General features: G+C 43.7%; 1 protein-coding gene across 2 annotated transcripts in view; it reads right to left on the minus strand.

The window, feature by feature from the left end:
* Positions 1-22,471, minus strand: part of agrn (agrin) — a 255,636-nt gene that overhangs the window by 155,581 nt on the left and 77,584 nt on the right. Inside the window, exon 1 of one of the 2 annotated variants that reach the window (XM_042408572.1) lies at positions 38-287. The exons of the other annotated variant lie outside the window; for it this stretch is intronic. Coding sequence (XP_042264506.1) covers positions 38-203 — 166 coding nt within the window. The 5' untranslated portion in view covers positions 204-287. Of the gene's footprint in view, positions 1-37; positions 288-22,471 lie in introns of those variants that run through there. 2 annotated transcript variants of the gene reach the window in all.

Genomic DNA, 22,471 nt, shown 5'->3' on the forward strand with positions numbered 1-22,471 from the left:
GGCAGTGAAGTTGTGTGTTTCTGTTGAACAAACGTACAGTTGTTGAGGAACAGGAGCACGGCAAAGCCCAGTGTTGACGTGGCCAGCAGGATCAGGCAGATGTTGCAGGGGATCATGAAGTAACGCACCACCAGGGACACCTTGTGCTGGTACCTGCGGTCCCGCTCTGCTGGCGGTGGCGAGGGATAGTGGCACCCACTCATGGTCCACTCCAATGACCCCCTCCCCTCCAGGGCGGAGGAGACGATGGGGCGAGGAGGGCGACGAGGGGTGCCCAAAGACCCGTTGGAAAAAATGATGGCGGTGGGGTAAGGGCACCGAATGAAGATGAGGAAAAAAATAAAAAAAGCAAAAGCGTAATGGTCGTTGTTTCAGCTGCGGTTCCAGCTGTGCACCGTGGCGGGGACCCGGTGACTGTTTCTGGCAGAGAATCGCAGCGGCAAGCTTTCAGCGGTTTCCAGGCAACACATTTTTAAAGATAATAACATCCATTTGGGAAAAGAGGACAGACAGGGGGGACAGGGATGTTGGACTCCTACAGCCCCCCACCTGTCCACACTACCTCCATTCTGATGTGCCCGTTGGGAGAAAGACAAACTAATGGGCTTTCAGCGTGTGTGAGGATGTGTGTGTGTGTGTCGTGAATTTGGTTTACACTTGTGAAAATATGTGTGTGGATTTAAGTGGGTGGTGATAATGTGTTTGTGAATGTGTGTTAGTGCGCGTTTGGCATGTATGTGTGTGAGAGGCACCTATGCCACAGATTCATGCGTGAGGATTCAGGTGTTTTGGATTGTCAGATATCCACACGAAAAACTTCCACTGCAGACCGACAGTAAATCCACAAAAGGAATCCTCTCTTTTTTTTTTTTCCCAGTGACCCTGACTGGTAATTAGTCGGACATGAGAGGGGTCCGGGGATACCGACTCCTCAAGCACTCCCCCCTCCTTTCCTTGTCAAAAGCCTTTACAAACCAAGCCAAGGTCTGGTGCTCACCAACAAAATGTGTCACAAGTATTCCCCTAAGAGGTGACAGCCGAGCATCTTCTTTAGCCTCCCTGTGGCTGTTGCCGGTCGGGACAACGAGGGTTAGCTGCTCTCATGAGCAATGATTTACTCCCCTAACTCAACACAACTGCTTCTTTGTATCCAGTGGACTGGCTCCTTTGGCTTCTGTCACGGTGAAGAGATATATGACCACAGCATGTAAAATCCGTCCAAACCTGACACATCACCGGAGCAACTTGTATCTGCTGTAGCGTGATTAGCAGGATGGCTGGAAAGCAGCTGGCTGCCTCTCGCTAAACCATATGCTCCCGGGACCACGGGTATGGTTTGTTTTTCCTCCCCTCCTCTCCTGCGTGCCTGCCACTCCTCCTCGGCTCAATAACCTTTTTTCCCGGCCAGTCTCGTGGAGCGGGTAAGGCAGCCACCCCCCAGCCCGTTGGTGCGCTGGGGCTCGAAAGCGGGTCTGAAGAAGAGGTGGAAAAGGGGGAAAAAGTTGTAGGGGAGAACAATTGCAGTCCCGCTCGACCTGTCAGTGCAGAACTGTCTTCTCCACCGAGCAGCTACGGATGAGCAGTAAAACACAGAGAACACTCTGAATGAATTAACTCGTAGAAAGAAAAGGAGAGAAATCTGTGTGATCAGAAATCAACCAAGAAGCACAAGGTGGAGATTTGTAGGGCTTTCTTCTCTCATGTCAGCACCGTGACAGAGAATCCCAACCAAATAATGAGAGGAAAAGGTTCTCATTGCATCCTTGTCCTCGTAAGCGGTGGGTTGAATTAGCTCCTTCTATTTTTTTTTACCCTTTCAGGAAACAACTTGTCCAGTCTTTTCTCTCTTTCCTCGGTTTGTCGTCTCTTTTAATACGCTTCCTCAAGCATCCAGTCCCTTTTTCACTGGGTTGTCTTAGTCCAGAGGCGCTCCCAGTGTCCTGGCCACGAGGATTTATGCTCCAGCTTCTCCTCTGAGGGGATCCAACATTCACTGGCAGCCAAAACAACAAATTAGGCTCTGGGTATTCATAGCGCGCTTAATCCCCAGGCAGCAGGTAGTGGTCCCAGTGTCAGCGCACTCAGTCAGCCAGCTGAAGCAGGGAGGAGTGAGTCAATGAGAGAAGTCAGTGCACAGACACAGCAATAGAGAGAGAGAGAGAGAGAGAGAGAGGGAAGTAAACGAGAGGGAGGAGGAGTGTTGGCAAAAGGAAAAGCAGCTCCTGACACTTCGGTCCACCTTTTCGTTGTTTTTGAGAAAACAACAGCAGTGTGTCGGTGGTTTCCAAAACACTCTCCTCCTGAGCGCTTCTCTCTCAGCCCTCAGCCAGCGGAACGGATGAGCGCATAATGAGAGAGCGAGAGAGATAGTGCATGAGAGAGAGAGAGAGAGAGAGGTGGGGGGAGTGGATGAGGGGCCGTCTTTAACAAAGGCAGAAGGGAGGAGGGGTTGGAGTTGGGTGAGGGAACGGGAAAAAAAAAAAAAAAAAGAAAACATGCGAGAATAAAGGCTTTGGGGAATAGTACTCGAGTCCTGTCAGAGCAGGGAGGAGGGGGGGGGGGCAGCAACAGTGCAGCAGCAAAACAAAAGAGGGCCACGGTCTTAGGAGATGTCAACCAACTCCTCCATTTGTTTATAGCCTAATCAAAAGAAAGTCTCTTCCACAAGAGCTGGAAAATTTTCACAAAGATTTAATGAGGCAAACTGAGAGAAAATAGGCCTGCAGAGGGAGGGAGAGAGCAAAAACTTAAATACATTAAAGTCAATCACATATCCAGTCTCTTCAAACAGCCTTACCCATTTGTTTTTGACCTATATGCGTATCCAGTACAGAACTGAGCCTGAGAAACTCCACACGCGTTCCACACTAACAAGCCAATATTCAATTAATTAACAATCCCATTTGGATCTATTTTTTTTTTTCTGAATGACTTCCATGATAACTAAGAATAAGTTCTTTTTTCCTCTTGTGTTAAATAATGTGGCAAAAAAAAATGAGCTGATCTGGCGAATGATCTGAGCGGAGACATTTGCATCTATTTCATAGCATGTCATTTTTTGCCCTTTTTAAAAGCAATGCATTATTCCTGTCTAATGTAATAACGAGGTCAGAATAGAAGGGGTGGTTACGCTGTGTTTTAGCAAGACCCTGCATCAATATCTACTTAGAACAAACTCAACGGCAGCAGGCGGCAGATGCAAGGCAGTATCTATCATCAATTATTTATGTTTTTTTTTTTCACTCTCTCTCTCTCTATCTGTGTCTCCATCTCCATCTCTGCCGTTCACTCCCCCCACTCTGCGCTTAACACAAGGGCGTGCACACATATACGCACTGACAGTGGTGCACACAGTCTCTGCATCCACAGAGGAATTGCATGAATGCACACACAATTGCCTTTTCTGTCTGATAGAAACTAGCACATACACACAGCAAAATGGATCCTTCTGTCTTTTTGTCTCTATCTGTTTTCAACCTGCAAGCTTATGCAACTTGGATACACACTCCCGTCTATAGTATACTCACACACACACACACACACACACACACACAGGTAGGTGATCTTGCTTCCCCCCTAAAGTAATTTATCTATTTGGAACGCCCTTGTGTTCATTCCCAGGCTTGAGCTGCGCTCTGTGGGGGAGACTCTAATACAAGGGGGACCCGGGTTTTCAAACTGCCCACTGAGGGTCAAGAGTTCACCCCCCCCCTCCCTCATCAGCAACGCCATCCAAACAGAGGTACCTCCATCCTTGCTGCTCTTTTCAGACACGAAACCCCAGACAATCCACATCAGCTCTCACATTGCATAACAAAACCTGATTGATGGACTGACTGACTGAAAAGAAAAAGGAAACAGCTGCTGTCTTATTTACTGCCTCTTTTTTTGTCTCCTTCTCTTTTATCTACAATAGTGTTTTTTAGAATCAAGCGTATTGTCTCAACAAGTGGGAATTTTTGGGTGCAGCGTGAGGTTAAACCAATTACAATACACAGAAGTGCATAACACCATGGCACCACAACTTGTGACCGTGAGTGAAATGCCAAATCCTGCCAGCAGAGGGCAGTAGGGAGTCAGCTGGGCACTCCGCTCTGCTGCCACGACCCATCGACATCAAAGCTCATCTCCTTTGATCCATTTTTAATGCCACAAGTATCGCACAAGGTTAACATCTCTCTCTGAAGCCTTTGAAATGGCAATTTCCATTAATGAGCCGAAGGAGCTGCTCTCTTGTTTAATGATGTGGCAGGAGTAAAAAAGTTGATATGTGTGTGTGTGTGTGTGTGTGTGTGTGTGTGTGTGAGTGCATATGCACAGGATGAGAAATTTGTCAAGTTCAATAACTGATTGACATTGATGCTTCAATCAAGGTGTGTGTGTGCGTGTGTGTGTGTGTGTGTGTGTGTGTGTGTGTGTGTGCGTGTGTGTGTTTGTGTAGCCCAGCACACATCCCGGTCTTCTGGCTGGCTGGTGTTGATCTAATTGATCTAAGAGAAAACAGCTGTTGGCTGTGCCGCATCAAAATTTCTCCTCCAAAAGGCCAAAAAAGATTATCATGTAAAAAAAAAGAGACCGTTACCTTTGAGATTTACTTAAAAAAACAACCAACATTAAAGGAGAAAAAGGAGAGATTTTCTCTCTTTTTGCATCATCTTTATATATATATTTCACATACAAGCTACATTCCAGCTGTGTTGCCACAGGCTCAGAGGTCAGACCGCATGCTGTAATACAACTCTGCAGTGATAGATGGTATCCAGTCAGCACTGTTTTGTATTAAAAAGCACTTTATCAGTGTGTCTGTAAGAGTTTTCTAACTAAACTAGTTAAATGTACCAATCCTCTAAAGGTCTATATTTTAAAGATTTTGAAAGTTATAAACTAAATGTAGATTTGATATAATTAGGTGATTTTAAAGAGGCGATACAGTATGCATCATGCTTACCCTGTGGCGAAGCAAAACATCTGCAGAACTTAAACAACTCTTTGCTACAGGCAGGAATCAAAGACCTGAATATCAAATTTGCATTAACAACATTTTAACAGTTCTCAGAGAGTAACTTGTCAGAGATGGTAAAGGTTACTAAGCACCCAAGGGATAAATTTCTCAGAAAACAGCATTTTTCTGGCTCAGAACTGATAAAAATGAATACAAAACGGAGTCATTCAACCTGTTTTGATAAAATTACAGGCTTCATTTTCTGTCTGACTTTGAGTAAAATACTTTCTGAAACGCACACACACACACAGAACTCCTGGATTAGGGCGTAAGAAGGAGTCGTTGTGCTGATGCATATTCACCATTTTCCTATCTGTTTGGGAAAAACGGTGTAAAGATGTAACGCTAAATGCGACAACAACAGCTTTGTGCATTAGAGTGTATGAAAAAATCTCTGTTGATGAATACACCAAACTCCCCATTAGAGAGGGATTCTGTCCATTTTTCAAAGCAGGAGCTATCAAAAGCGAAGCTGTTGCCTTCACTAATGGCATTAGAGATCATCCTTTCCTGCTGTCCATTGTAAATGAGGGTTTTAATGATGTTGATGAGTCTGTTAAAATTTAGAACGGATTTGGTAATTGCTTGTACTAAAGCCTGTCTACTGGCCCACTCGACTATTCATGTGCGCCTCATTTCCAAGATAATTTACTGCATTATTTGTCATATTGTGTTTTATTTTGTTTTGGTGCATTTTATGTATTGATAATGAGAAATCTGCTGCAATAAGGGTTATTTCAGCCGACGGCATCTCAAACCTGAATTAGGAGCTATTGCAAGTGATTTCTTGGCATGTGTTTATGTGGTCCCGCTGCCCCACAAAATACCAGTGGAGTGACACGTCTTATAAATGCATTTTTCTAATTCCACAGTCAAGTATGTATTTAAGGCAACAAATTCAGCTTTCAGGGACATTAGGTCGACATCAGAAGGCCATGTTGAATTCTTCATGTGCATCGAGCCGTGCAGCCGGGCTTGTGGAGGAAAGCCCAGACTCCTCGCCCAGTGGGATATACAGCGGAGAGATGCTAGCAGGTGGGCCAATTGTCTCGCTACGGTATTAACTCCAATCATCATAAGTCAGACTTCACTACACCACCCAGCAGATTCCCAGACTTCCCAGTCATCAGGCCTTCATACTGCACAGTCCTCTTCCAGCAATGAGGAGGCCAGGGCCTCTCACAGCTGTGCATGGCTAACAGCATTAAACTCTGCGGAACTGGGACTCAAGAAAAAGAGTGGGAGCTACAAGGACAGATGATGATGAGGGATGATGCTTCTCTGATTAGTGTTATCATGACAACCAAACATCAGTACTGATTAAGATGTTCAATATTTGTTTCACAATCTGCAAGATGAAATTACATTGCAACTCCAGATAGAAGCTAAAGATAGGTGAAAAATCCAAAGAAACAGCAACATTAAATGTCTTAGTGAGGTGTTTGGCCACCACAACCCTCCAGAACAGCTTCAGTGCTCTTTGACATAGATTCTCCAAACGCCATTCTTCCAAAAGACACTGCCATAGTGGTTGAATGCTATCTAATTGGGTGTTCGGACCAAAAACAGCCCTGTTTTTTTTTAATTGGGCGCATTGGTGGGGGAGTGTTGTTTCAGTCACAAGTAACACGATCGAATACGATGCAGGAAGGTCAGTATGAGTAATAGATCCATGAGTTTAAAGGTGCTAAAACACTGCACAGCAGTTCATCAAACTACAAGGAAGGATTTTCTCTGGAGCTCTGGAAAGTTATTACATTGCAATAATAGCCAGATAAACAGAATTTCACATCACAAGTAATGTGCACATATTTGTTTGACCTTGCAGATGATGTCGCACTGCCTTGCGGCAAAAGTTGAGCCAGTTTCAACTTTGTTGCTGTACGACCTTTCTGGAGCAGAACTCAGTGGCCTCACACAAGATAAATATGAAATGAATAAAATGGTTGTGAAAGCTGATGCTAGCAGTCAAATATTGCACTTTTTGACAATACTTGTTTAGAAATGTAGAGACATGACTTGATGATTTCTCTCCTTTGCCATCATATTTTAGTAGCATTGAATACTTAGATAATAAACTTCATGTTGTGTCAAAGTCAAAATGTTTCTGACTCAGCGGATGATGACACTATTGTGCAGCATACGTGTGAATGAGAGTTCCCACACTGGGTGGGCTCCACACAATGTGACTCACGATGTGACACATCTCCCAGTATCTGGTGTCAACTTGGGTACACTATGACATTGGAAGCAGTGAAATGCTGCCCACAGCTGAATATGTACGTTCACAAATCTGTGGACCATAGTGCTCATACTAAAATCTGGCATTTCAGCAGTGGACCTGATCTGTGACTTTTCTTAGATGCTAACATGTTCTCCAGCTGATACTGTTTAGCCACTCACAGAGGAGCCTCCACTCAATATGATCCACCTGTCCACACTCAACACTTCTGGCCACATTAGCCTCGTCTTCCCACTCCGTCGCACACTGCCATGACCTGCTTTTTTAGCCTCCTCTGAGCCAGCGCTTAGCCTGGGGCCTGATCCAGGACCTGTCCACTGCTGGACATTCAGTTCCCTCTCACATGGTGAGGATGATATTCCTCGCCTCGGGGCTCTTCTTTAGCTAGAAGACGCCAGTCCTAGCCTGAGGGCTGATGTTCTCAGGCCTTCTGCCCACTGACCCTCCTCCTTCCTTTTTCACTGGTTTTCTAAATGAAAAGAAACTCATTCAGGAAGGAGTAACTCGTTATTAGCCAGCTCTGATTTTTTGCCAGCCCCTCCTGCACATCACCACCCATAACAATAATGATTACAGGATGTAATATCCTCTCTGCTCCACTGCCTTGCCCTGTTTATTCAAGTCTTCAGAACCAACATTTTCCCCTTAATAGCCATGTAGGAAATTATTCCAATCGACGGGCACAGACAGCAAAATAATGAGAGAAAGAGAACAAAATGGGAAAACGGAGAGTGACAAGTGAAGGAAAAGGTGGGAGGAGGAGAAAGAACAACCAGGGTACTTGGCCGCTGCATGCAGAGCTAGTGGAGAGTGACACTTCTCCATGTGGCTGGCATATGGAACCAATTGTGGCAGCAGTGCAGGAAAGCTAGGAGCGGGGAAATCAGAGGAGTGGCTGGCTCCGACAGCCTTTACACAGGAAGGGCAAGGCTGATGGAGCTGAAGGATGATATAGATGTCAGTCTCTGGCCAAGTCAGCCATCTGTCACGGGGAACTGGCCAAGTCACACTGGCCCCATCATGCGGAGGAAGCAGCGGGAGACTCGTGATGACCAGTCATTATGAGTTGAGAGCTGTCCTTTCAACAAGGCCAATTCCCACCACTACGGTAGCTTTCCTTGCATTGGTGTGGACAGAAGGTGAATACACGCACAAGTAGAGCTGAGTATATACTGACAGTGGTAGAAGAAGTATTCAGATCATTTTCTTAAGTAAAAGTACTAATAGTAGTGGTTTGGTCCCTCTGACTAATATATTATTATATATGACATCATTAGATTATTAATACCGAGGCATCAGTGTTAGAGCAGCATGTTACTGTTGTAGCTGCTGGAGGTGGAGCTAGTTTGATCTACTTTATATACAGTTAGCTAGTTTAGTCCAGTGGTTCCCAACCTGGGGGTTGGGCCACATCAAAGGGTCACCAAATAAATCTGAGGGGTTGTGAGATGATTAATGGGAGAGGAAAGAAGAAAAAACAAAGTTCTGATACACAAATCTGTTTTCAGTTTTTGGACTTTTTCTGTAATCTTTGATTTTTGGTGAAATATTGGATCATTTGAACATTTACTGAAGTTAAAAAATGTGAGAAGTTTCAAGGGAAATATCACTATTTGGTGGAGCTGTTAACAACTCATAGACATCTGAAATGTGACCCTGACTACACGCTGCTTTTTGTAAGACGTCAAAAGCCCAAAAGGTTGGAAACCACTGGTTTCATCTTTAACATTGTGTTGTATTTTAAAAGCTTGTTATATTATCCATTGCGTCAAATCTTCATCTGAAAAGTAACTAAAGCTGTCAAATAAATGTAGTGGAGTAGAAAGTACAATATTTCTCTCTGAAATGTAGTGGAGTGGAAGTATAAAGTAGCATCAAATAGAAATACTCAAGTAGAGTACAAGTACCTCAAAATTGTGCTTCGGTACTTGAGTAAATGTAGTTAGTTGGAGTGTTTCTGCAGTCCAACCAATGTACAGATGTTAGCTGTTGTTAGCAATGGCTGTGCTGTGTCTGTGTGACAGATTTTATACAAGCATGAACATGTCCTCACTTGACTTTTCTTTCTATTTATGTGTCTTTACATTGACTTTTTATGCCTTTAGAATTCACTGTGTTCAGTCTGCACATACCATCAGGCATTGAAAAAAGCACTACTTCGGTATCACTACCAGCACTCGTGTATCGTTTTAGCACCGGGAGGAGGAGTGAAAAAATGCGAGGAGAACTGCGTGGAAGCCCTTATTATCACCATTCAGCAAGTTAAAACAAATGTTAAAAAGTCAGAGATGCAAGGAAGTGTAGTTTCAAAAGCTAACAATGCTAAGGCCGTGTGGGGATATGCTGCTGCCCACAGAGGAGGAACAATGCCAAGACAGAAAATGAAACATTCTTTAACACTTCTTGCAAATAAAAGGTTTCTGTTATTTAATGAGCAGCTTGTCTGAAGCAGAACACTGTCATTATGCACGTTGAGCTAGAAATATTCTATTTTAGATTCCCGCTCCATCAAAGGCCTTATGTTCTGTACAGCAAATCCCTTGTGTTCTACACCAATAATCCTGCTTTTTCAGAACATATAATTGCTGCTGCCTTTACCTTTGTGTAACTATGGCATGGCGGATCAACATACATTGCTGTGACATATACATACTGTACACAAGCAGATTTGCCTGATCGGCTTTCTGACATCAAAGCTGACAGTGACAAGCTATTATAAACTGGGACCCTTTCATTTGCATTTACAGTAATGAACTCGTTCCCTTCCACTTCTTTTTCTTTTTCCTTCTCTCTCTGCCCGTCATTGGCTGCTGGCTGCCCGTCGAGCTGGATCTTCTCAGATAGAAGACAGAGAGGGAATATTAATTGGCGAGCAATACCCCCTTGTTGAGATGCAGCCCATAAATGAAACAGCTATAAATTATTTATATGGCTAATCAGAAGGCATGCGCTCAAGTTATTCTTTCAAACAAGACAGCTTCTGTGCTATTCCTTTTTTCCTCCTAGTAAATAATTCCAGTTCCTTTTGATAAGAGTGCAGTCAGACAAGGCTCTGTGCTTGAAGTAGAAGCTTAATGAAAATATGGTGCCACAATGACGAAATAGCTGTTTTCTGGCTGCAATCACGGTCAGGAAACGAATGACCCGCTTAGCACCTAGTATTAAAATGCATCCTGTGTATGGAGGCTTTATTCTGATGGAGCAAAAACAGATTAACGTCAGGTGTAAATGTGCACAAGGTACACTGAATATTAGCAACCAGGTGCGAATGAATTGATACCGATCCATGAAGAGTGCATGCAGGAATTATATAACGGGAAAAAAAAAAACATTTGTCAATGGATCCAACCAGGAGTTGTAGATAAATGGAACTTGTGACTGGTGAATTTAATGTGCATACTGATTAATGGATTACTGAATCAACAGAAAATGTATCAACAACACTTTTGATAATCCATTTCATCTTTAAGTTATTGATATTTTTGTAAATTGAATATCTTTGGGCTTTGGACTGTTTGTCTGACAGACCAAGCAATTTAAATATGTAACTCTGTAGACATTTTTCATGATTTTGTGACATTTTGTGACATTTTCTTGAGTAAATAATGGTCAATTCATCCAAACTTTTTGCTACCGACTGAACTGTGTCCATAGGAACAACTTTGAGAGTGTACCCAAAGCTATCATCAAATGTCTGGTCACCTTCATTATCTTGTTTACCTACTCTATGACTAGACAGTTCTTATTTTAAATCAATATTTCACCAATTAAACAGTGTTTTATTAGAGAAAAATGTTGAACAGAGCTTGTTCAAATTGTGGCTTCTTTTGTTAAATGAGAAACTGGTTTTGTCAAACCAACAATTATATTCATGTATAATTATTAACCATTAATATTCCTCAAAGTAAGATAAAAAAAAAAAAAGGTGAAAAAAAATTCTGGTATCAGTACCAAAACTGTAAAAAACTGGATTGTCCTGTTAGTCTGTGCTGCTGTATCCTGAGCTCAGGGGTCAGCAGGGTCACTGCTCCCAAAGGTGGTTAGAAGTCGGAAAGAAGCCAGAACCAGGAAATAAGACCATTACCAGCTGAAGAGAGCAGAAAGTACCCGGTAAAGAACCACCGTCAGACTGGCCAGCTGACAGACAACAATGTACCCTCCTATAACCCTGAGACCGGCTCTATGTCATCCACAAGGCTTGCCTGCCTCCTTTCCAGACACACAATGTTCTGAGACTCAAACACATACACACACATTGGCACAAGATAAGCAGAATGACTTGGCATTCACGCACATGGCAGAGAAAAATATAGAGACAGGCAGACACATTTCTTCCTTCAAATGCCACAAGGTGCTGCAGGGTTAAAATAAATGGACTACTAAAATTTGCAGGAAAAAAAAGGACAAGACGGTGGAAAAAATGATGTTATATAAGTCGTTCTTTAAACAAAGTTTAAGAGCAGGAAAAAAGTGATTTCTGCATGAGCCAGTTTATAGGACTTTCATGACCTCCTGTTTATCTGTTCACATCTAAGAAGTCATTTGCCTCACTCATCGAGACTGTAAACCCAGCTTAAAACTCTTGCACTGACATAACATCTTGCCTGTTGCTCAAGTGTCCTTGGTATTTTATTGCATCCAACTCTTGGGTGCTGTCCTGTGTCTGAGTCTGACCTCTGACCTCCATCTTTAAGGATTCAAGAGAAGAGAAAATTTCTCTACAGGGATCAATAAAGTATCATTCTTTCTGATGCTGGGTCACGGCAGAAAAACCTCAATTTCACTGGTGATTGGCCTCAATTTTAGCTCCTAACTAGTGTCGACAAAGGTGAAGGTACAGGTACAGAAGGTAGATTGCATCCTCAAGGAGCAAAGCAGATTTAAAAAACATAACGTTAATTCCAGTTTTTATAAAGCATTTTTCTAGTGTTGTTCAAGGCTCTAGGGTCTAAGGGTGTTTTCAAACCTATATTTCGTTGGTATGTTTCTTGCATTTTCTCATTTGTTTCTTTTCCTATAGAAAAAATTAAAGCAAACCATTATTTAAAGCCGCAAGAGAACGTTTAACTCCACTCATTGGTTAGTTGTGTCTGAGGCAGAAGTAAGAACTTACAGGAAGAAGGTCCTGACGAAGGTTCTCTGGCCAAAGTGTACGTCACAAAACAAACTGCTCCAGAGTTAGTTTGGGCCTGAACCACGACCTTTCATCGAAGAGTCTTAAATCGAGTATGACTGCTGTGGTCAGATCAGCCCAAACAAAACATACCAAGTGGGAAAAACAAGCTAGTGTCTGATTCAACTGAACTAAACAAGGAAGGTTTGAAAATGCTCCAAAGTTTGGACATGTCTGAAAGTATGTGTGCTTTATCATTATTAGATTAGATTCAGCTTTACTGTCATTAAACAAGTACAAGTACTTAACAACCAGATGCAGTTGGCATCTAACCAGAAGTGCAATTAAGGCATAAAGTGCTACTGTGCAGGATATAAATAACTATGAGCAGCTACATCAATCAAATATATCTATGAATTTCCCAAACATAATTATAATGTCAAGTTTGTGTTTTGGTTACGCTGTGTCCTCACATTCAGAAGGTCAGATGTTCTTCCTGTGTTCAGGTTTTGTCTGAGTGCTCCGGTTTCCCGCCACAGTCCAGAGCTCAGGTCAACTGGTGGCATTTAGATATTTGTCTGTGAGTGTGTGAGCTCTTCAATAGACCAGGTTACCTGTCTAGGATGTTTCTTTGTCTTTCATCCAAAGCATGCTGGAGTAGTTCCATGTGCCCCTGAGTATGAATAAGTAGGTATAGAAAAAGGATAGTGTAGTGGATGGATGGATGGATGGATGAATGTTGCAGTGTGACATCTGTGGAAAGCAATTCCAGACTTACTAAGTGATAAAAATTCATTCCAATAGGAGAGGGAGCACATAACCAAAAACAATATATCGTGCAATCCGATAGAAGGAGGCAAATATACTATAAACATACAAATATACTTCTTTGGACTCCTGACAAGAACTGTATGTACAGTATTCTGTGTATGGATTTCTACGTCGTAATCTCGTGGCCTTCCCTCTTCATCTTCATCAGCTTGTGCACAACAGCCGAGACTCAATCACGGCGGGAGCGCTGCGTGCCAGTGTGTCAACTCGTCTATCATCCAGAAGTGGCGGGGGTGGAGTCAGGGGGAGGTGGGGGGAGAAGGGAGGGCAGTGGACCTGGTTTTTTTGCGAGCAAACGCATGACAATGATGAGCTTGGCGTGTCACCGAGGCAACAAGCGGCCTCATCCATTATTCATCTGGGTAACAAACTGATAAACGAGGTAAATGAAGAGGAACAACGGCAGCGAAAATCATGCTGACGGACCGAAAGAGACATTTAGAAACCGGCAGCACCAGCAGCATCCTGAGCCGCATATTAATCTGCGAGGTAAACAACAAGGTCTGGAGACAGGGTCAAAGCAAAGCGACTCTCATCCTTGAGAAGAGTAATGTGGAGCAAGTCCGCAGTTTCAGAAAATGGGATGTTTTCCAGAAAAAAAAGAGAAAAAAAGCGCTCTATCAGACCGGCGAAGACAAGCAGTCGTTACAGGAAGGATTCGCTTCTCTGCAGAATCAACACGTGTATAGTGGCTAGTTCTCACATAGCCAATCACCCACCTACCAAGTGCACCAGACACCCCTCCACATCAGACCCCTCACCTCTTTCCACCATCAGAAAACAAGCAACCAATGTCTCTGTGGCACAAGTCAAGAGTCTCCAGCAGTTGCATCGGTATATCAACATAGATGGTTACAGATAGCATCAACAAAATCCCATGTTTCACAAGTCATGCCAAATTCATGCAACACGATCTGTAAGAGACAGCAGGGGGATGAATTATTGCCCTGTTGCTACGGTAACACCTTGTATGCAGTAAACACCATGCCGTGGTTTGAAAAATGGTGATTTGCGAGATTTCATTTCGAAAACCATTCCAGTGACGAGGGAGGGAGGGAGGGAGGGATGAAAAAGAAGAAAAAAGATTGACAGTGAAAGAGAGAAAAGAAAGAAAAGAGACTCCGACTACAGTGAGAGAAAAGGGGGAGGAAGGAGGAGAGAAATGAGGCGAGGCTTCACTTGCAGCAATTTGCAAGAGTGCTTTAGACAATTTGGGTCACTTCTGTCACTGTATTTCTGTATGGCAAGCAGAAACACCGCATCTGCCATTCATTTCATTTCCATTCCAACACCTGCAAGCTATTTGCATTCTGTCAGTTTTACCTCTCCCTTTCATTCCTCCGCATGCCACTACATTTCCTGAATGATAACATACTGGCAGTTTCTACGACGGCATCGCACGGGCCAGGACACAACACCGCCTGCATCCAAAGCAGCGGGGAGGGGGGAAAACGGTGGGCCTTTTTCCAATCTTGTCTTTCTTTCTCTTTCTTCATCCCTCCACCCTGAGTCCCACTCCTCCTCTCAGGTTTCCCCCTAATGCCCCTCCACCCTCCTCCTCCCCCCTCCCCGACCTCTTGATCAAATCCAGATCTTTGCCATATGACCCTTACGAGCCCTTGCAAGGGCCCGGTGACTCCCTGGGGACCTGAGGCCAGATCGTATGTCTCGCCTCTCCACAGCAACGAATGAAGCAGCCGCTCAATAGCTCATCTGATTGGCTGTCATGAGATCTATGGCATCATTCCTAATAGAGGACCACAGCACTTTCTTATGCAGGTATTACCGCCACATTATAGCAGAGCAAACGGGCAGCTATGCAGATCCAGGCGAGTTTCATCAAGTTAAATTAAACATTTCTTTTTTTCAGATCCAGTTATAATGAAATATAGGTCCCATTTTGCCAGCAGAATGAGTGTGAAAATGAGTGAAAATGAAAACAACTGTAGTCTGAGGGAGGGTAGCTCTGCTTGTCTAGGCTGATGTCTCATGAGAGAGACGAAGAAAAACAGTGTGAAGGCCTAAAAAGGGAATTTTAGGCTTACAGGCTGAAGAACTTTAAACACTACATACTGTTAGCCCCAAATGTCAGAGAGATGAAACTGTTTTTGAATTTTGAGGATTAGGAACCTGGGCACAGCGCTTCATGTTTACCGATCAAACCGGTCTGAAGCTTTATACCAAAAGGTACCGAAGGATAAGAAAGAAAATCATCCAACACCGGTGAGTCCTGCTTTCTTAAGATGGAGCACTTGCCCACTGCTGTTTGCAAGACAGGATTTCACTCCACTAAACCCCTGTATTTCTTTCTCTTATTTTTATTTTTCCATTTTGCAGATTGCGGTTATTTCTTTGTGATGATGCTTTTCCTCGGATAGTCTGTTTCTGTGATGGTCTAATTTGTGAGTCTGTTATTTTATCTGTTCAGCCTTGGTAATTTTATTACTGGTAATGCTAACTAGTCACTACTTGTATTTCTACCATATAAACCAGTATCAAACTAAACTAATGCATTGCTCCCCAGAAAGATTTACAAAACACAAAGTGTTTAACACTGTTCATTAAAAAGCCTTTAGGTAGAATCATTGGTGAGTCGAAGGGAGCAGCAATATAAAGCAACTTGTTTGAATACTTCGGTTTTGCTGAAGAAAGGAGATATATGGTGCTTTAGAGGATTTTGTAACCTTTGGACCGAGTCATGCTAGCTGTTTGCTAGGCTAAGAAGATAACCACCTGCTAGCCGCAAGAAAGCTCACGTGCCAAAATGTCAATTAATTTGATATGAAACTAGCAAGTATGCAGCAACTTTATTTGATAAATGACTTTGACGATTTCCCAATGAAATCTTAATTCACGGTCCACTTACTTTTCCGAAGATTTCAACCACCTCTCACTCTTGTCATCAACTGATGATCTCATCTCCTGGCTGGTATTCAGATCATGAGAGTCGGTTGAAAGCTTCTAAAAAAAGCTAGTAAATATACCTTGAGCTATGATTTTGTGAGTCAAGCTACTTTTTCCAAGGTTAAAAAAGAACTTTCTTGCTCAGCTTAATGATCCAAATTGTTGTCTATTAATCCTTCGTCTAACAACTACTCTATCAAACAATCATTTCAGCACAACAATTTATCTTTTCATTTGCAAAGGTTTCCAAACACAAAAGCACAATTTCATTTGGACAGACGGTGCATATTTACTTCGTCTTCTCTGCTGCGGCCCGACTGTCTGATTTTTGGCTGTTTAGATAGGTGTATTTTTTCTACCTCGAGCAGCTTTAAAATGTTTTCAACATGTGCACACGCCCTGGGAATGCACATATGTGTGTGTGTGTGTGCTGGGGGGGGGGCGTAGCAGTCCTGTGATTGAGAATCTGGGGCAAACCCCTTAAGTGGAGATATGGGGAGAGGAGAGAGAGAGATCATCAGAGCCATTACTGCGTGATAAATGATTTGCTAGCTGGTGAGTTGCCCTGAGGGAGACGGTAGGGCAGAGTGTGTGTGTGTGCGTGTGTGTATGCGTGCGCGTGTGGGGGGGAGGGTTTAAACCTGTGGCTAACTTCTATCAAGATCCCATGGCACCCACGTCCTGCTAATGCAATCTGCCTCATTACAAGGGAGCGAAAGGGGGGGTTGAAGGTACAACCACACACACACACACACACACATACACACAAAAATGACTGCATGAGCTCACACTTGCTCTCTTACACACACACACACACACACAAATGTACCTGCACACACAATCTGAAGTCAACTAGACACACTTTCTATAACAGACACATGCACACACAATCAGATTTCTCCACACTCACACTCGCTCTCGTACACACTCTCCAGGCAATCACATCTCTGGGGAAAAGGAGCTGGAGCCAGGGCCGAGCTCGGAGGAGGAGGAGGCAAATTAGTGCGGAGTTGAAAGAGCAGAGTGGTAGACGGAGAGGGGGAGAGATCGGGGGGGGAGGAGGGTGGTTTAGAGAGGGCCGTGCCAGTGGAATAGACTGACTGCTACAACAGGGGGGGGAGAAGAAGCATGAGCTCTGAAGATAGCAAAAAGGGTAGAGAGGTGTGAGAAGACAGAAAAATACAGAGATTCAGGTGTAGTGAGTTAAAGAAAAGAAGGATTAGATGTTAAGAGCTTGAAAAGGGTGAATGAACAGAGAGAGAGAGAGGGAGAAGAAAGCACGGGGGGGGGAGCTGGAGTGACAGTGAGGAGTTGAAAGGGTGAGACAGTGAGAGGGTAATGGCTGGTAGGAGAGGTGGGAGCAGCTACTGCCAAGATAGAGGAAGGAACCAGAGAGGGGAAGGAGGGAAAGAAATTGAGCAGCGTAACCCTCAAGACCCCGCTGTCTGCAGAGGAGAGCGGTGCGTGCACGTAGGTTGACACGAGCGTGTGTGTGTGTGTGTCGTCTGGTGCGCGGCGGTCTGAGAGCCGGTGTCAGCCTCCTCGACTTCTTCTCGGTCGAGATCAGGAAGGAGGTGCGATAGCCCCCCCCCCCCCGGGGGAGCTCTTCTTGTTAGGGTAAGACAGCCTGCCTGGACAACCCTCTGGATGAAGCCCAGGAAGTGAGACGCAGCTGGATGAGCTCAGGTTGTTGGAGTGCCACACCGGCAGCTAATATGCATCCTGAGGTGAAAGACTGACTGAATGCAGACGTTATATGTAAAGTACTTCCTCTCTCCATTGTGCTGTACAGCACTCGGGGCTCTCGGAATTTTGATGAGTATTTTCACTATTTTCTGACGTGTTGTAGGAAAATGATTAATGGATTAATCAGAAAATGACAATTGATGGATTTACTTGGTGGAAATAGTCGTTAGCCGAAGCCCTTCTAATTGGACTCATGTTTAAGAATTAACATGGTAATAATCGCTGATATTCAAATATTGGAAAACTTTATTTCTCTTCTGATGAACGATTCTCACTGCAGCACATTCAAAGTCCCATCATAAGACACTAAACCAAGTCCAGTCGGTTATCTAGCCCAATACTTAGCTGTCTTTTTTTCCAGCATTACTCTCCCTTTTCTTCCACAGCTGTGTGTTGTCATGGCTGGAATATTAACCATATTAGGGTGCCAAGAATTCACAAGGAACCACAACCACGAATTGCTTATCTAGTGGTAGCTCAGGTCAATGTGCCTGGAGACAGTTTGTAAAAACATCTTGGACTGACAGTCAAGCAATTCTATGTATCAGCTGTATGATAATATATGCTTTTGTGTTAATCATTAGATCAAAGATGATACTAGTTTAAAAGCTCTAAATAGTACAAAACACTATGAGTGATGTCTGAAATATACTGAGCTATGTAACTCCAATATAACAAAACCTGAAAAGCCCAGATGTCTGACCTTGGCTCAAAGCAGGATTTGGCCTCAAAGCTCAAATAGCTGATGATGCAAGACATAACTTAAAGTAAGCTTGATCATCCCTTCAGCAGAGTTTATCTTTGCTCAGTCCCATATCCCCAGGTCAATAATGTTGACTCATCGACCACCCCTTCCTCTGTTGTCGATAAAGCACACTGTAGCCTCTTAGCTTCTGCTTTGGCTCCGTGAAAGAAAAAAAAAACAAAACGAATGACCCTCAAAAACTGATCCGGACCGAGGAAGACTGACACCGATGCTGATGATAAAGCCCGATTCACAGGGCTGAACAATGTGTAACGGTTTTCCTTCTAAAAACTCACAAAATTCGTGTTGGCATTTACCCAGAAGGGTAAGATTTGAAGGGGGATTAACAAGGCGATGATTTGTAGGTGGAAGGACGAAGACTGCTGCTGGGGTTTAGAATGAGAAATGATTTGGGTGCGCTTGCCCTTTAAAATCATTCTTTTCTCTAGTGATTCTAGCTTTGCTCTTTCCTCACACCGCTCTCCGTCTTATCGACCAGCACATCAACTGCCTAATAGACAGGTAGTGCTAAACGCTGAGCGGGAAGGCTTGAGGTGAAAGAGTCACGGAAACAGTCCAGAATATTGAAATGGACAATCAAAGCAGTTGCTTTTAAGAGACGGAGAGCAAAGGACAGTCTGAAAGTCACACAGGCCTCTGTGGGAAGAAAAGCAGATTATTGTCTCCCTGAGACTGAGGTGCACACGGATAATTCACCTGGAAATCAATTTTCATCATGTCTATTACAGACCACGGATGGACCGAGAAAGAAAAAGAACAAGAGAGACAGACCAAGAGAGACTCTCATTTCCCCTTTTTTATCCTTGTTGTATTTTTCCTCCCTCTTTCACTGCCCAAACCATTTCCACAGCAGAGTGCACTGGCCACAAAAAGACATCTGCAGTCGATCATGATAAACAGTCTGCAACGCTCCCATTTGTTTCCCCCTAAAAACCACAGAGCTGCATGAGTAAAAGCTACAGCTGCCGCATCTCCACGCCGTGTTTCCTGCATTAAATCATGACGTCGGAAGTTCACGCTCGTGAATGCAAACATTAGTGTTTCTTGGAGTGTAACGGCTGATGAATTCATTTCGTTGTAATTAAAGAAACGCTAAAGATTCCTATGTACAAATGAAACAATATCATTAAACAATTTCCAAGATGAGATAATCCAATCTTTATACCAGAGGAGAAATCATTGGTATTTAGACCTCACATTAACAAATTCTCCTCTTAAAATAAAAAACTAATGAGATTCAAACAGCTATTGGGAAAGTGTGGACAATGCTGTTTTCTTTTTCTGCAGGATAAAAGATCATGAACCCGCTTGTTTAACAGAAGTGGAGCAGTTTATTGAAGGGAGAATGAACAAAGAGCATCAGGTTTGCCACTTGTCTTAAACCTAAAGAGCTCCTTTTTATTTTAACAAGAGCGCAGCCCACCGTCCCCTCGTTCGCCACCCAAACCATCAATTCCTCTTGTCTTCCCCTGCCGAGTCCTCATTATCAACCAAAGAAAACAGAGCTGATGTGGGAGAGAGTGTGTGTGTGTATGTGTGGAGAGGAGAACTGCTAGATGGGAGCAGAGGATATGAAGCACGGGGAGGAGAAGTGAAGGGTGTGACTGAAGGGTGTGTGTGTGTGTGGGGGAGGTGGGGGGAGGAGGAGGGAGGTCTGTCAGTATTTGTAGGTCAGTGTAAATGTTTAATGTGTTATGCTGATGAGCCGATGCTTTTTCCGTCTCTCCGGTTCTCGGAAAGATGCACTCTGAGGTCTGTCAATCCTCGCCGCCGCTCACACAGGCACGATTCCCACACATTTGCAGGCATAAGCCACCCGCTCCTGAGCCCCTGCTTACATTCTCCGCGACCTCTCGGCACGCCAATTAAGCAGGTATGTGACAAGACAGCCAAAAGTGCCAATTAGGCCAATCTACCTCTGCTACACGTCCCCTTCACCCGCCTCCCCATCGTTTTCCCAGTAGCACCCACAACCTTCCTCTCCTCACTAGCCCTTAATGGATTTCCATTCCTCTATCTCTCTTCCAGCTCCCTGGTTACATCACGATAGTGAGTCCAAATAATGTAACTTTAATAGCCCCACTTTAATATTCAGTTCAAAAGCAGGAATAGACGTTTCTGCTTTGAGCACACATAATTATTTAGCCTGGAGTACACATAATAATTGAAAGGGTCTGATAACAATGTTGCCTTGTTACATGCACTACATTAAGAAATGGGGAGATGGATTAGTGTTACACGACGGGGAGGAAAAAACTCAATTCAGTTTGCAAGGTGTAGCAAAGAAACCCCATAATGGCCTGTTTATCTTATCAATTAGGGAACCATAATCTTTTTTGAAATGAGAAATGGGGCTTGCCACAGGGCACAATCACCTCATAAATAAGGTACGTTGCTAAAATAAATCCCCAAACCAATTTATTCAATTTACTATACAATGGATTATAGCTTAATTTCAGTGATAATGGGAGCAGACACTTGAGGAAATTAAAATGGAGAACCTGAAATTTCATAAGTCATTTCCAAATGACCCCCAAGGAAGTTTGAGAAGCAGGTGAAGGAATTACTCAAAAAAACAGCTGTCTCTCAGACAAATACTGTTTAGGTTTGGAAATAGATTGAAAGCCAAAGGGCACTATTTGCCATTTTTTTCCGTTTGATCAACAATCAATTCAATGGTGCAGTTCTGGGCGCATTGTTTGCAACGGGTAGTCATTAAGGATTCAGTGGAAGCCTTGCCGTTAATGGCTTTTAGATGCTGCCTCCCACACCCTACTTGATGGGGCATGCTTTCCATTAAAGTGAAAGTATTTTGGACGCTTACAGTTCGATCATAAAGCTCCATATGTTGCGTAGTTATTTCTCCGGCTCTGTCACAGGCAAGCCTCCTCGCTGTTACAGCGTGGGGCGACAACGCTGCGTGAAAGCCAACGTGTCAAAATCAAAATTCATCACTGTCAGTGACGGTAATTGGTCCTGAAAAAGGGAAGAAAAGCACGCTCTGTTCAACTGGGGTGACTAAAGGCATCACACACGCCAGCATACACACTGTCTGTTACTTGGGGCGACTTCTGTTCTTGCTTAGGTTTTTAAATGTGACCATATCTTATTGTTCAGGGGTCAAAGAAGATCAATAGCACACAGCACACATTGTTCACAGAACGTCGTACTGTGTTTTGGTGCTGAATGGTGTTTGTGGAGGTTTTAGTGAGGCCTCCAGCACTGCTTGGTATGACAAACAAGACAAAACTGGGTCCTCTACACTGGGTGTGGCCTGGATTCACACAAAGCCCCCAGTGGGTCAGTGCCTAAGGAGGGAGTGTGTGTATGGAGGGGTGTATTGGGGACAGCAAAGCGGATCCAGGGCGAGTCAGGAGCAGAGATGGGGAGCTTGAGGAGAGACAGAGCTAAAGCAGATGGATGTACAGTACAGGGGGAGGGGTGACACTTAGATATGTAGGATCTGGGTTATTGCTCAATGAGAAAAAAAACTCTCAGTCTATTTCAGAGTAGGCTGGCAGACAGTGGAGCAGTCTAATATCGTTGGATAATCAGCTTAGCTTATTGTAGATATCTGTATCAGCATATTGTATTGTGCTCTCATTTTTTTAACTATAATTTCTGCCTAAAAAAACTGTCCTGATGAGTCTTTCTTTACCTGAAATGTAAACAGTACAGTTTCTCACTGTGGAAACCCCATGCGACCCTGTGCCCCCCCACCCCCCCTAACACTTTTAGCGCCCTTGTGCAAATCCACCGCTGACACCATCGCTTTTAACTCCCATTTTTCTTCAGCGCAGCACCATGAATGCAACACCCCAGCCGCATGTCAGGGGTGGGCCTGCTAATGGAGACCTCACCCAATGT

This window comes from Thunnus maccoyii, chromosome 4, assembly GCF_910596095.1.
Source record: "Thunnus maccoyii chromosome 4, fThuMac1.1, whole genome shotgun sequence".
Lineage (NCBI taxonomy): Eukaryota > Metazoa > Chordata > Actinopteri > Scombriformes > Scombridae > Thunnus > Thunnus maccoyii.